Raw genomic sequence first — 13230 nt, 5'->3', positions numbered from 1 at the left:
CCGATTCTGAAAGGATTTGCCAGCAATATTGTCTCTGTAGGAGTCAAACAGAACGTGGTACTGATCGCGGCTCCATTCCAGAACCACCTAGAATAAAAAGAAAAATACCAATACTTTCTGTGCATCAAAGGCTAACAGTTCAATACAAAAGCCCACTTCAATTCATGAGCAACTGCTAAGGGAACAGACCCAGCAGTCTAAGGCGCCCACCCACACCCGACACCCTGCTGAAGCCAGTAAATTAGCTAACACTGTGGCGTAGTCATCTGAGAAGACTGAGGATCTCACTGACTGTGGGTCAGGGCCTGGGAATACAAAATGTTTAAAAGGAAGTGATTAAAAAAAATAAATTTTAATATGTATACAGTGTTTTTGCCTGCACGTACTCCTGTACGCCAGAAGAGGGCACCAGATCTCATTATAGATGATTGTGAGCCACCATGTGGTTGCTGGGAATTGAACTCAGGATCTTTGGAAGAGTAGCCAGGGCGCTTAACCTCTGAGCCATCTCTCTAGCTCTTGGAAGTAATACTTGAATGGGGTCTTGAAGGAGGATGAGAAAGGGGATGGGAAGGGTGTTTGGGGCAAGTTGCTTGAGGGCACCTATGAAGTTGGATTTTTCAATGTTTTCTTTTTTTTTATTATATGTGTATTGGTGTTTTGCGTGCATGTATGCTGGTGTGAGTGTGTCGGATCCCCTGGAACTGGAGTGGCAGGCAGGTGTGAACTGTCATGTGGGTAGTAGGAATCAAACCCCGGTCCTCTGGAAGAACAGCCAGTGCTCTTAATCCTTGAGTCATTCCTCCAGCTCCATGTGGTTGGCTTCACCCCCTCCCCCCCTCCGCCTTCCCCAGACAGGGTTTCTCTGTGTGTAGCCTTCCTGTCCTGGGCTCGCTTTGCAGACCAGGCTGGCCTTGAACTCATAAGAGATCCACCTGCTTCTGCCTCCTTAGTGCTGGGATTAAAGGCGTGTGCTACTACCACCCGGCTTGTGGTTGCCTTTTTACGGCTTGTGGTTGCCTTTTTAAAGCAGAGAATGGGTAGATACCAGGAGAGAATCAAAGCTAGGACAGTAAGCTAGACCTCGACTATGACCTGCCTGCCACGCATGGTTTAGCAGGCGTTCTGGAGGGCTGTAAGGCAGCCTGTGCTCTACCTAAGAACACCAACAGTAAGAGAAGACACTGACATCTCCTGGGTGATGACAACCTCACTACCTGAGGCTTCCACTGATGGCCTTGCTCCAGGAGCTTCCGATGAGTGCTCCACAAACTCACCATACACAGATCTTGTTTCCCCTTCCACTTCCTGAGCACTGAGGAAGTGCTCTTCCTTGCAAACACCCTACCGCTGCGCATTTGCTCTAGGCCTCATCAACTCTCAGCTCATGGCCTTCCCTCCATTTCTCCTTCCTCTCAGTAGGATTTTGCATACATACATACATACATACAAACATACATACATACATACATACATACATACATGACGCGCTCCAGGGGCTCTGGGAAGCCTTCCCTTTACACCCTTCTAGCTGATCTCTCACTCTATCCCAAATCCTCTATAGCTTTCAACGGCATCCACATTCTTCTAGAACCCTCAGCCCTCTCCACCGCACCTGCCCTCCCCCATCTCAGTGGTCTATGGAGGCTCTACGCTGTTGAGCCCGATGACACTTGCTGGACCCCGTCATCATCACGGTGAATGAGGTTAAGGATGCATACAGCCGTCCCCCAGCTGGACTTCAGATTCCTAGAGGAGGAAGAAAGCGCTCTCTGTCTTTGATATCAGGCAGAACCAAGCCCGTGGCTACAAAATGTCGCCTGCCCTTTGAAATGCAGGTGTGCCCATTTTCAGTCGTTGATGCCAACTCACTGAGTACAGACAAAGCAACTCTCCATCAATATCTCTGTGTGATCTGCCATGGGACAACTGCTTATCACTCTTGAAAAACAAACCACAAAAAATTAAGCTAGGAAAACTGTTCTTGGCTAGCTGGCTGTCCAGGAGACGCACTGGGGGAAGGGAGGGCGTATGACATCACCAAGGGTCATGCTCAGCTAATAGGCTTCGAGTTCCCTCCCCAGAAAAACCAACCTCGCCAGCTCCAGAGTGCTTTGGTAGACTAGGAAGAAATAAGGAAACTCCTTGTTTCTTGGCTCAATCCAAATGCCCCCTGATTTCTCCAAGCAACTTTTACCTCGACTGCTGACTTGGAAATTAGCCGCCCACTGTCTGTAGTATTCCACGCCTGATAACATTATTGTTTTTTTTTATTTTTATTTATTTCTGCCTATATCTATGTCTGTACACCACATGTACGAAGGCCAGAAAGGGCAACGAGATCCCTCGGACAATTGTGAGCTGCCACATGGGTGCTAGGAATCAAACCCAGGTCCCCTGGAAGAACGGCCCGTGCTCTTAAATGTTGAGCCACCTCTCAAGCCCCAGTTTTGTTGTCCTCATTGACTTTTTCTCCTGTGTTAGCCAGGCATACTAGGCACTGCATGGTTTCTGGAAACTTCGTTGTTGTAATGGCATGATACTTGAAGCATTATATAGCACTAATACAAATTAAAATTTTCTATATGGAAATTAGTATCACTTAAAAAAAAAATAGTTATTTATTATGTATACCAAAAGGGGGCACCAGATCTCATTATAGATGGTTGTGAGTCACCATGTGGCTGCTGGGAATTGAACTTAGGGCCTTTAGAAGAACAGTCAGTGCTCTTAACCTCTGAGCCATCTCAGTGTCAATATTTTTGTTTGTTTGTTTTGTTTTTCAAGACAGGGTTTCTCTGTGTAGCCTTGGCTGTCCTGGACTCACTTTGTAGACCAGGCTGGCTTCAAACTCACAACCATCTGCCTGCCTCTGGCTCCTAATGTCACTTTTTACAGATGAAATGTACTTGAAACTTTTCCTCCAGACACCACCCTCTCACCTAGTGGTTCTCAACCCGTGGGTCCCATCACATCAGGTACTCTGCATACCAGATGTTTTCATGATGATTCATAACAGGAGCAAAATTACACTTATAAAGTAGCAATGAAATAATTTTATGGTCGGATCAACACGAACTGTATTAAAGGGTCGCAGCATTAGGAAAGCTGAGAACCGCTGCTCTACACCATTTTCCTCTGAATAATGTTTATTGTTAAACAATTTCCACTCAGGAGGGTGGCTTGTTGGTAAAAATCTGAGACTAGATGAACTATGATACCATTTTTGAAACTGATCTGCAGTGGCGCATGCTCTGTAATCCTAGTACTTTGGGAGGCAGAGGCAGGCGGATCTCTGTGAGTTTGAGGCCAGCCTGGTCTAGAAAGTGAGTCCAGGACAGCCAGGGCTACACAGAGAAACCTTGTCTCAAACAAACAAACAAAGTATAAATACCATTAGAAGGAAACTTGTTATATTAGTTAAAAATGCTTTTGTGTGTGTGTGTGTGTTTATGTGTTGTGCACATCTGCATGAATGTGTATATTTGTCAAAGATCAACATGGGATATCTTCCTCAGTTGCTCTCTGTCTTGTTTTTTTGAGGCAGAGTCTCTCATTAAGCCTGGAGCTCACTGATTCTGGTAGACTGGATGGCCACCGAGCTCAGGGATCTACCTGTCACTACCTTTCTCTCTAGGAGTAAGACGGAAGAGCTCGCTGCTGCATTTTTAGTGTGGGTGCTAATGACAAGAACTCAGGTTCTCGGGCTTGCGGAGAAGCCTGCCTGAGCTGCCCGAGCTAACTCTCAAGTTCCTACAGCTGCTCCCCACCGCCTTAGTCACAGGGCTGAGCTCCAGTCACCTGGCTGTACCTTTGCCCAGGCTGCTTACTCAGGCACACTTGCAGCTGGCTTGTTAAATATATACTCAGCCACTCACCAGTTCTAAAACTGATGTTTACACAACAGACCAGACAACCAGAGACCCCAAACTACTTCCCTGAGATGGCCATAAACGATCACAGTTAAATAAAAAGAGCATTTTCTTAGTCTGGCCTTACAGTTGCCTTTTTTATTTTACTTTTTTTTTTTTTTTTTTTTTGTCGAGACAGGGTTTTTCTGTGTAGCCCTGGCTGTCCTGGACTCACTTAGTAGACCAGGCTGGCCTCAAACTCACAGCAATCTGCCAGCCCCTGCCTCCGGAGAGCTGGGATTAGAGGTGTGCGCCACCAAGCCTGGCCACCCTTATGGTTGCTAAAATGCTCAGCTGAAGTGGAGAGCTGCTCCTGCAAGTTGTTCTCTGACCTCCATATGTATGCCATGGCAATACTTGCATATGTACACGACACATGCATGTGCGCACGCGCGCGCTCACACACACAGGCATATGTGCACACACATACATGTACACATACAGGTGCACACATATACACACAATAAATTAATTAAAATGTAATGGAAAATTTAATGTAAAATGAGAATACAGTTTTATTGTTTTTTTTTTAATGAAACGCATGCCACAGTAGAGTAATGGTAAGTGATAGGGAATTTCATCTTCCTTTGTATCAGAGGAGGGGCTAGGTGGGCTGGAGAGACAGTTCAGCAGTTAAGGCAGCCCCTCACTGCTCTTGCAGAGGAATGGATTTTGGTTCCCAGCACCCACATCATTGGTCCGGTTACATCCTCCTATGTAACTCCAGGTCCAGAGGATCACATGCCTCCAGCCTCAGCCAGCAACTACACTCACCTGTAACACACACACCTAGACACTCATATACAAATGCACATAATTAAAAGCAAATACAGAAGAAGAGGAGACGGAGAGGGGTCTGGAAGGATGGTGCAGTGGTTAACAGCATCTGTTATTCCTACGGAGGACCTGGATTCAGCTCCCACACCTACCCGGCAACTCAGATTGTAGCTCTGGTTTCAGGGAAGTCTTCTGGCTTCCTCGGCATCCACGTAGCCACCTGACACACGCACACATGCAGGTAAAGCGCTCTTGTAAGAATGTTTATATGCAAGAGTGTTTTAAGTGTATATAAAATAAAAACGACACATGTTTTTTAGTGGAAAAAGGCAGAAGAGAATTGGGGCTGGGTCTAGCTCAGGAGTAGAATATGTGCAGAGTCCTGCATTCATCCTAGACGATACAAAGATCAAAAGATTTATTATCAGAAAATTTGAACCTGATACTTATCAGTTGTATAAACCTAGGACACTTTCCTACTTTCAATTTCTCTTTCTGTGTAATGACAATATTAATGCCACCTGCTTTATAAGACTGTACGACATGTTTATAGACAAACAGTTCACAGACTCTTCTCTCTGGCTCTGTCTGTCACTGTCTGTCTGTCTGTCTGTCTCTCTCTCTCTCTCTCTTTCTGGTTTTTTGAGACAGGGTTTCTCTGTGTAGGCTTGGCTGCCCTGGACTTCTTTGTAGACCAGACTGGCCTCTAACTCATAGTGATCCACCTGCCTCTGCCACCCTAGTGCTGAGATTAAAGGTGTGCGCCACTTTCTTTGGTTTTTCAAGACAGGGTTTCTCTGTGTAGCCTTGGCTGTCCTGGACTCGCTTTGTAGACCAGGCTGGCCTCGAACTCGCAGTGATCCACCTACCTCTGCCTCCCGAGTGCTGGGATTAAGGGCGTGCGCCACCACACCTTGCTAACAGGACTCTTACAATGGCACTTATAATACTACAATTTAACTGTTAAAGAACTTGCCAGAGCTTCTCCACAATGTATGCATTTATCAAAACATCCCACAGCACCCCGCAGATTTATGTGCAATTTCCATGAGTCAACTTAAAGACAGAATAAGGGCTGCCATGCCTGAGAGCCAGGGACTTGATTTCCAGAGCCTTGCCCAATGCCTACCACACAAATCAACAAACACGGCTAATGGATGGACAAGGGTGGGACCTTGGAGGTGCTCACCACCCCCACGTTTCCTTCCAGAACTTTCCTGCTTTGGACCCACTTCCACGGAGTTATAGTGAAGCCGAGAGCCAGAACTTAAGGAGGCAAGAGCAGGCTTGACCACACGGCATATGGCATTCTCTGCAGAATGACGGCTGCAGTTGTTTTTTTCTAAGTGTGGAGGAGATGTGGCGAACTGCCCTGTGAAGCGAGAGAAGACTCGTTTCCGCACGACTGACAAGCGTGTGAGCTCTGCACAACACAGCTAAGGCTCTTCCTCGCCTGACATCCAGAAACCCAGCTCAGCTGCGTTATAGTGCAGTGTTCAGTTTCAGACAACAAAATTTAGTTGTGCATTAAGAGGAAGTAGCGGACCAAATGACTTTTTAAAATATATTCTCGCCTAGAGATGTATGGCACTTGGTGAGCCAGCACTTTGCCCAGGTGAATAATCCTGGATTTGAGGACACTGGTTGTCCCCAGGCTTTTACAAAGTGTTGTACTTCAAAGTTATAGTACTAAACCAAGCATGGTATTGAAACAAAAATAGACACTATGATCATTGGAATTAAATAGAAGATCCAGAAACAAATCCACAAATCTATAGACATCCAATTTCTGATTTAAAAAAAAAAAAAAAGGCAAGTATATATAGTATACAGTCTGGGTAAAAGACAACATTTTCAAGAAATGCTGCTCATCAGACTAGATGTCAGCATGTACAGGAATCCAAACAGGTTGAGCGTGGTGACGCCTTTAACCCCAGCACTCGGGAGGCAGAGGTAGGCGGATCTCTGTGAGTTCGAGGCCAGCCTGGTCTACAAAGCAAGTCCAGGACAGCCAGGACCACAAGAGAAGCCTTGTCTTTAAGAAAAAAAAAGGGGGTGGGGGGGCTGGAGAGATGGCTCAGAGGTTAAGAGCACTGTCTGTTCTTCCAAAGGTCCTGAGTTCAATTGCCAGCAATCACATGGTGGCTCAGAACCATCTATAATGTGATCTGGTGCCCTCTTCTGGCCTGCAGGTGTACATACAGGCACAGCACTGTATACATAATAAATAAATCTTAAAAAAAAAAAAAAAAGAATCCAAAATGATCCATACTTATTGCCCTGCATAAAACTAAACTCCGTATCTTTCAAAGACCTCAACATAAAGCCGGATACACTAAACCTGGAAGAAGAAAAGTGGGGAACTGCTTTGAACACATTGGCACAGGAGACAACTTTGTGAACAGAACATCGTTAGCACCAGCACTAAGATCAACAATTAATAAATGGGACCTCATGAAACTGAGACACTTCTGCATGTTTGGACAAAGTAGCAGCCTACAGAATAAGAAAAAAAATACATATTTTTTTTTTAACCAACTATACATCAGATAGAGGGGTAATCCAACTATATAAAGAACTCCAAAAAACGACATAAAAAATTAAAATAAAATAACCCAATTAAAAATGGGGTACAAATCAAAACAGAGGTCTCAAAAGAGAAAACTCAAATGGCTGACAAACACTTAAAAGAAAGGTTCAACATCCTTAGCCATCAGGGAAATGCAAATCAAAATTACTTTGAGGTTTCATCTTACATCTGCCAGAAGGGCTAAGACCAACAAAACAAGTGACAGCTCACACAGCCCGTACTGTATGAGCTCATTGCTGGTGGGAGTGCAAACTTGTGCAGCCACTATGGAAATCAGTGTGGCGGTTCCTTAGAAAGAGAGGAATACATCTACCTCAAGATCCAGTTATACCACTCTCAGGCATATACCCAAAGGACACTTCATCCTACCACAGAGACACTTGCTCAACTATGTTCATTGCTGCGCTATTCATAACAGTCAGGAATCAGAAACAATCTAGATGTCCCTCAAAAGGATTGATAACGAAAATGTGGTACATCTACACGATGGAGTAGTACACAGCCATTAAAAATAATGACATCATGAACTTTACAGGCAAATGGTGGGAACTAGGGAAAAAAAAATCATTTTGAGTGAGGTAACCCAGACCCAGGAAGACAACTTTGGTATGTGCCCTCCTTGTGTGTAGATATAAGCTGTTAAGTCAATGACAGACAAGTTACAATCTCTAGAACCACAGAGGTTGGGTATAGGTAGCGTAGGGGACTAGGGGAGACAGATCTCATTAGAAAAGGATGAGAGGGTTGGAATAGGAGACTCGGGTGGGCATCGGGTTAGAGACGGCACTGAGGGGGGAAGACAAGGAGAGACGGCTTTGGGGAGGCATTATAGGAACCTAACCCAGCAGACGCCTCCTGAAATATATACATACATGAATGCAATCTAAATAGAAATGGCCAACTAATGAGGGAGAAAGAGTCCCAACTGGCCATCTCTTGTCACCAAATGTACGTTACAGTACCAGGATTGGGTCACATCTAACTGAGCTGTTGGCCAAAGGGGACCCAGGGGAATCCTTAAACAACCCAGGCTGTTCCAAAGCCATAGATTGCTGAGGACGATGCCTACACAACTCACTGCACAGACAGAGGAGGGGGAGGGGGAGGGGAGGGGAGTGGGAGGGGAGGAGAGGGGAGGGGAGGGGGAGGGGGGGAGGGGAGGGAGGGGAGGGGAGGGGAGGGGAGAGGGGAGGGAGGGGAGGGGAGGGGAGGGGGAGGAGAAGGGGGGAGGGGAGGGGAGAGGGGAGGGAGGGGAGGGGGAGGGGAGGGAGGGGAGGGGGGGGGGGGGGGAGGGGGGGGGTGGGGAGGGGAGGGAGAGGGAGAAAGCGCTGATGCCTGCAAAGAACCTGTACTCCCGCATCCTACAGCAGCAGTCGAAACACGCGGGTTGCAACTCTGGGGGGGGTCACGTTATCAGCTATCCTGCGTATCCAATATTTACACTGCAGTTCACAACAGCAGCAAAATTACAGTTATGAAGCAGAAACGAAGTATGGTTTATGGTTGGGGGTCGCCACCACACGAGGAGGCGCTGTATTGAAGGGATGAAGCACTAGGGAAGCCGGGGAGCGCTGTTCCAGTGCCTTTGGTCCAGAAGGGCGCTCTGCCTGCTGCGGAAGGAGGACCGCCAACACTGAGCCAGGCCACAAGCCTTTCACCCATAGCGGTGGCCTGCCGGCAAGGTGTGCTAGGGCCACGGTGGCACAAAGCTTGTGGGAGTAACCAACCCCACTCCGTGAGCCGGAACCCATACCCAACACGGTTTGGGTGACTCAGAACCAGAACCTAAGGCAAAAACCAAGTACTACTGGTCTGAAAAACAAAAACAGTGCCTCGTTCAGTCACCGTCAGAGGAGTTTCCTCCTGCAATGGATAGGGACAAATACAGAGACCCACAACCAGCCATTATGCAGAGAGATTGATTGAGAGACCATGGACCCCTCAGCTGTAAATGGGATGTCTCCATCAAATCTCTCTCTTTGCAGCTCAGGGAAGCCTGGGGGACACCAAGAAAACCAAGCCCTCTAAATCAACATGAGCAGAGCTCATAGGAATTCAGTCAGAAGTGGCACACTCAGGACTTGGGACAGCTGTGCTGCCGGCCCTCTGCATAGTCATCACAGCTTCCACTTTAGTGTTCACAGGGGACTTGTGCGTGCGCAGATGTGCGCGTCTCTGATTCTTGTGCCTTCCCTTGGGTCCTTTTCCTCCTATTGGTTTGTCCTGTCCAACTTTGACATGATAGTTTTTGCTTTATCTGTCTTACTGTATTTTATTTTGTTGCATTTTAGTGTGATCTCTTACGAGTGTGTTCTTTTGTAATGAGAAACAGAGAGGGGGTGGATCAGGCTAGGAGGGTTGGGGAGGAGGGACTGGGAGGAGGATAGGAGGGTTGGGGAGGAGGAAAAGGAAACCGTAATTATGTGAGAAAAGAATCTATTTTTAATAAGAGGAAAAGAGAAAATACAACTTAAGAGAAAAACCTGGCCGGGCGTGGTGGCGCACGCCTTTAATCCCAGCACTTGGGAGGCAGAGGCAGGCGGATCGCTGTGAGTTCGAGGCCAGCCTGGTCTACAAAGTGAGTCCAGGACAGCCAAGGCTACACAGAGAAACCCTGTCTCGAAAAACCAAAAAAAAAAAAAAAAAAAAAAAGAAAGAAAAGAAAAACCTGAATCATTAAAACTGGAGTGATTTCCCCCTGCTTCACACAAATTAAAACAAATGATTCAAATCCAAGGTAAACAACCACTTTCTGCTGTAACACTAATCAAACGCAACCGTTTCCAGATCTGGTCCGCTAAACAGATTTTTAAGGAGCACAAATGGAAATCTACAAGCCGATGGCCCTGTTAGGAACCAGTCACGCTCACATGAGATGCTGCAGAAACACTCACTCCTTAGTGTTAGATCAGTGCCAGCTGAAGTACGTAGAACACATTCAGAAAAAAAAAAAAAAAAAAGGAAGAACTGTGGCAGCCTTTCCTGGGAGAGGAAACTGAGGCACTGGAGGCAGAGCCCACAGGATAAGCCAAGCCAGGCTACCCAAACCTTCATTGCAAAAAAAGAGCAAGTTGCGGGGAGGAGGAGGAAGAGGGCAATTCTGCTGATTGTGAGTCACTGTGGTCATTCAGGTGCTGTCTGTCACCTGACTCCTGCTATAATCCACCACTTTGCTAAGTGTCTTCCTCCAGCAACACGCTGTCTACACTACTGCCACAGTGGTTGTGCACAGGCTAGATTTTTCTTTTTCTTTCTTTTAATTTAAAAGACCAGGCTGGCCTGGCGTGGTGGCGCACACCTTTATTCCCAGCACTTGGGAGGCAGAGGCAGGCAGATCTCTGTGAGTTCAAGGCCCACAGGCCTCTCTCCCAAGTGCTGAAATTCTTGTGTAGTGCCACATCTGGGGATTTTACCACACTTTTATTCATTTATTTACTTATTTTTGGTTTTTTCAAGACAGGGTTTGTCTGTATAGCACTGGCTGTCCTGGACTTGTTTTTGCTTTTGTAGAACAGGCTGGCCTCTAACTCAGTAATCTGCCTGTCTCTGCCTCCTGAGTGCTGGGATTAAAGGCATGTGCCACAACACCGGGCCTGATTTTACCACTCTTTAAAGAAGTTTTTCTTTACGTTTGTTTACTTATTGTGTGTATGTATATGTGTCTACACACACTTGGGACTTTTTCAACTTCACTTACCATAATACAGTTTTTTTAAAAAAGATTAGTATTAGCACTAAGGAAGCAGAGGCAGGGGGATCACTGTGAGTTCGAGGCCACCCTGGTCTACAAAGCGAGTCCAGGACAGCCAAGGCTACACAGAGAAGCCTAATAAATAAATAAATAAAAAAAACTAAAATAAACAAAAAGATTAGTATCAAGTGATCTTGGCTAGTATTTTAGTTGCTGCTTTTTTGTTTTCCTGAGACAGGGTTTCTGTGTGCAGCCCTGGCTATCCTACCCTGTAGACCAGACTGGCTTAGAACTCACAGAGACCTGCCTTCCTCTCTCTGCTGGGATTAAAGGCCTGTGCCACCATACAGTGCTCTGCCTGCATGCATGTACACCTGCAGGCCAGAAGAGGGCATCATATCACATTATAGATGGTTGTGAGCCACCATATGGTTGCTGGGAATTGAACTCAGGACCTCTGGAAGAGCAGTCAGTGCTCTTAACTTCTGAGCCATCCCTCCAACCCCTCACCCTCAATGACTCTTAAACCACTAAAAGCTTTTTCAGTAGCGTATCAACAAGAGACTTGATGACAGTGAACTCGGTAGTAGTACCATCTAGATAGAGAGAAAATGGTCGTATCCCCTTCAACTGTAGGTTCTAAAGGTTTTGTTTTTTGTTTTAAAGATTCATTTATTATTATGTATACAGTGCTCTGACTGCACATACACCTGCAGGCCAGAAGAGGGCATCAGGTCATATTATAGATGGTTATGAGCCACCATGTGGTTGCTGGGAATTGAACTCAGGACCTCTGGAGGAGTAGTCCATGCCCTTAACCTCTGAGCCATCTCTCCGGCCTGGTTCTAAAGGTTTTGAAAGGCAGCAGCCAGGGTCCCAGTGTGCATGGTGCTTCAACATTGTCAGGGTGTTCTGTATTCCATGACGACGTGAGGGTGTCAGATTCGGGCTATAGGTGGCCGGCCAAATGCAGTGTGACTCCTCACTGAAATGATGCCAGCCTAGCAGTAGGCAGATGCCAGCATCATGGACCGCCTCCCTCACCAACAGTTACTCCCCCTAGTGGCCAACATGAGATTCCCCCAGTGGTTGAGGGCCAACCCCTCATGCAGACAACCCCTTGGTACCGGTTCATTTTGCAACACCCTTCTTTGAGGAGATGAAAGTCACCATGCCTGGCTTGTATCGTGTGGCTAGCAAACCTCCTACGCGGCTCTCGAGAGACAGAGGTGCGTTCATATTTGGTATTCTGCTCACAGCTCTGGGTTGGTGGCACAACCTGTGGTGTGTACAGCTGTCGCTGCTCTGTTCACTCTCGTGTCATTTCAGCCTTCCGCCTCACCTCCCTCTACAGCCTGTCTTCTTCGTTCTGACTGTGGTCCCCTCTGTCAACTTCTTTTGAACTTACTCGGCCTCCCTTTACCACTGTTGCCCTGCACAGATTTCAAGTCCATTCTGGCCGTCTCCCCGCTGCATTGTGAGGTCCTCAAATCCAAAAGGAGGCCTACCCACCGAGGACCTAACCAGAGCAAGCACCTCCATCAGTCCGTCACGTGGACAACTTCTGAAATCTTGGTGAAGAATCTTTATTAAGCAGGAATAAATGAGAAACAGAAATAACGCTAAAGGAGTGAAGTAACATAAAGGATTAGCCGGGCGTGGTGGCGCATGCCTTTAATCCCAGCACTCGGGAGGCAGAGCCAGGCAGATCTCTGAGTTTCAGGCCAGCCTGGTCTACAAAGAGAGCTCCAGGCCAGCCAGGGCTATTACACAGAGAAACCCTGCCTCAACAAAACAAAACAAAACAAACAAACATAAAGGAAAGAAAAGCAGCCATATAAGGGGCAGGAGAGATGGCTCCATGGTTAAGAGCGCTGGTGTCTCCGGGAGCCCTGGGTTCAATTCCCAGCACTCACGTGTGGGCTCACAACCATCTGTAACTCCAGTCCCAGAGAATCTGATGTCCTCCTCTGACCTCCAAAGGGCACAAGGCACACACATGGTGGCATATATACATGTAAGCAAAAGATGCAGACACACAGAATAATTCAATCTGTCAATAAAGAGAAAAGGGAAAACAGGCAGATCAAGGGAAAAGAATTTAACTAGAGTCCTAAAAGAAGCAGCACACTTAGAAAATTAAGCACACTTAAAAGTGGGCCATAGGGGCTGGAGAGATGGCTCAGAGGTTAAGAGTGCCGCCTGCTCTTCCAGAGGTCCTGAGTTCAATTCCCAGCAACCACATGGTGGCTCACAACCAT

At 46.8% G+C, this 13230-nt stretch overlaps 1 protein-coding gene across 1 annotated transcript in view; it reads right to left on the bottom strand.

The window, feature by feature from the left end:
* Positions 1-13230, bottom strand: part of Gnptab (N-acetylglucosamine-1-phosphate transferase subunits alpha and beta) — a 77249-nt gene that overhangs the window by 49678 nt on the left and 14341 nt on the right. The window contains exon 2 of the mRNA XM_051172644.1: positions 2-87. Within this exon, the coding sequence (XP_051028601.1) occupies positions 2-87 (86 nt within the window). The remainder of the gene's footprint in view (position 1; positions 88-13230) is intronic.

The sequence above is a fragment of the Acomys russatus genome, chromosome 31 (genome assembly GCF_903995435.1).
Source record: "Acomys russatus chromosome 31, mAcoRus1.1, whole genome shotgun sequence".
Classification (NCBI taxonomy): Eukaryota; Metazoa; Chordata; class Mammalia; order Rodentia; family Muridae; genus Acomys; species Acomys russatus.
The sequence above is the reverse complement of the archived record's forward strand: the minus strand, read 5'-3'. Positions and strand labels throughout refer to the sequence as shown.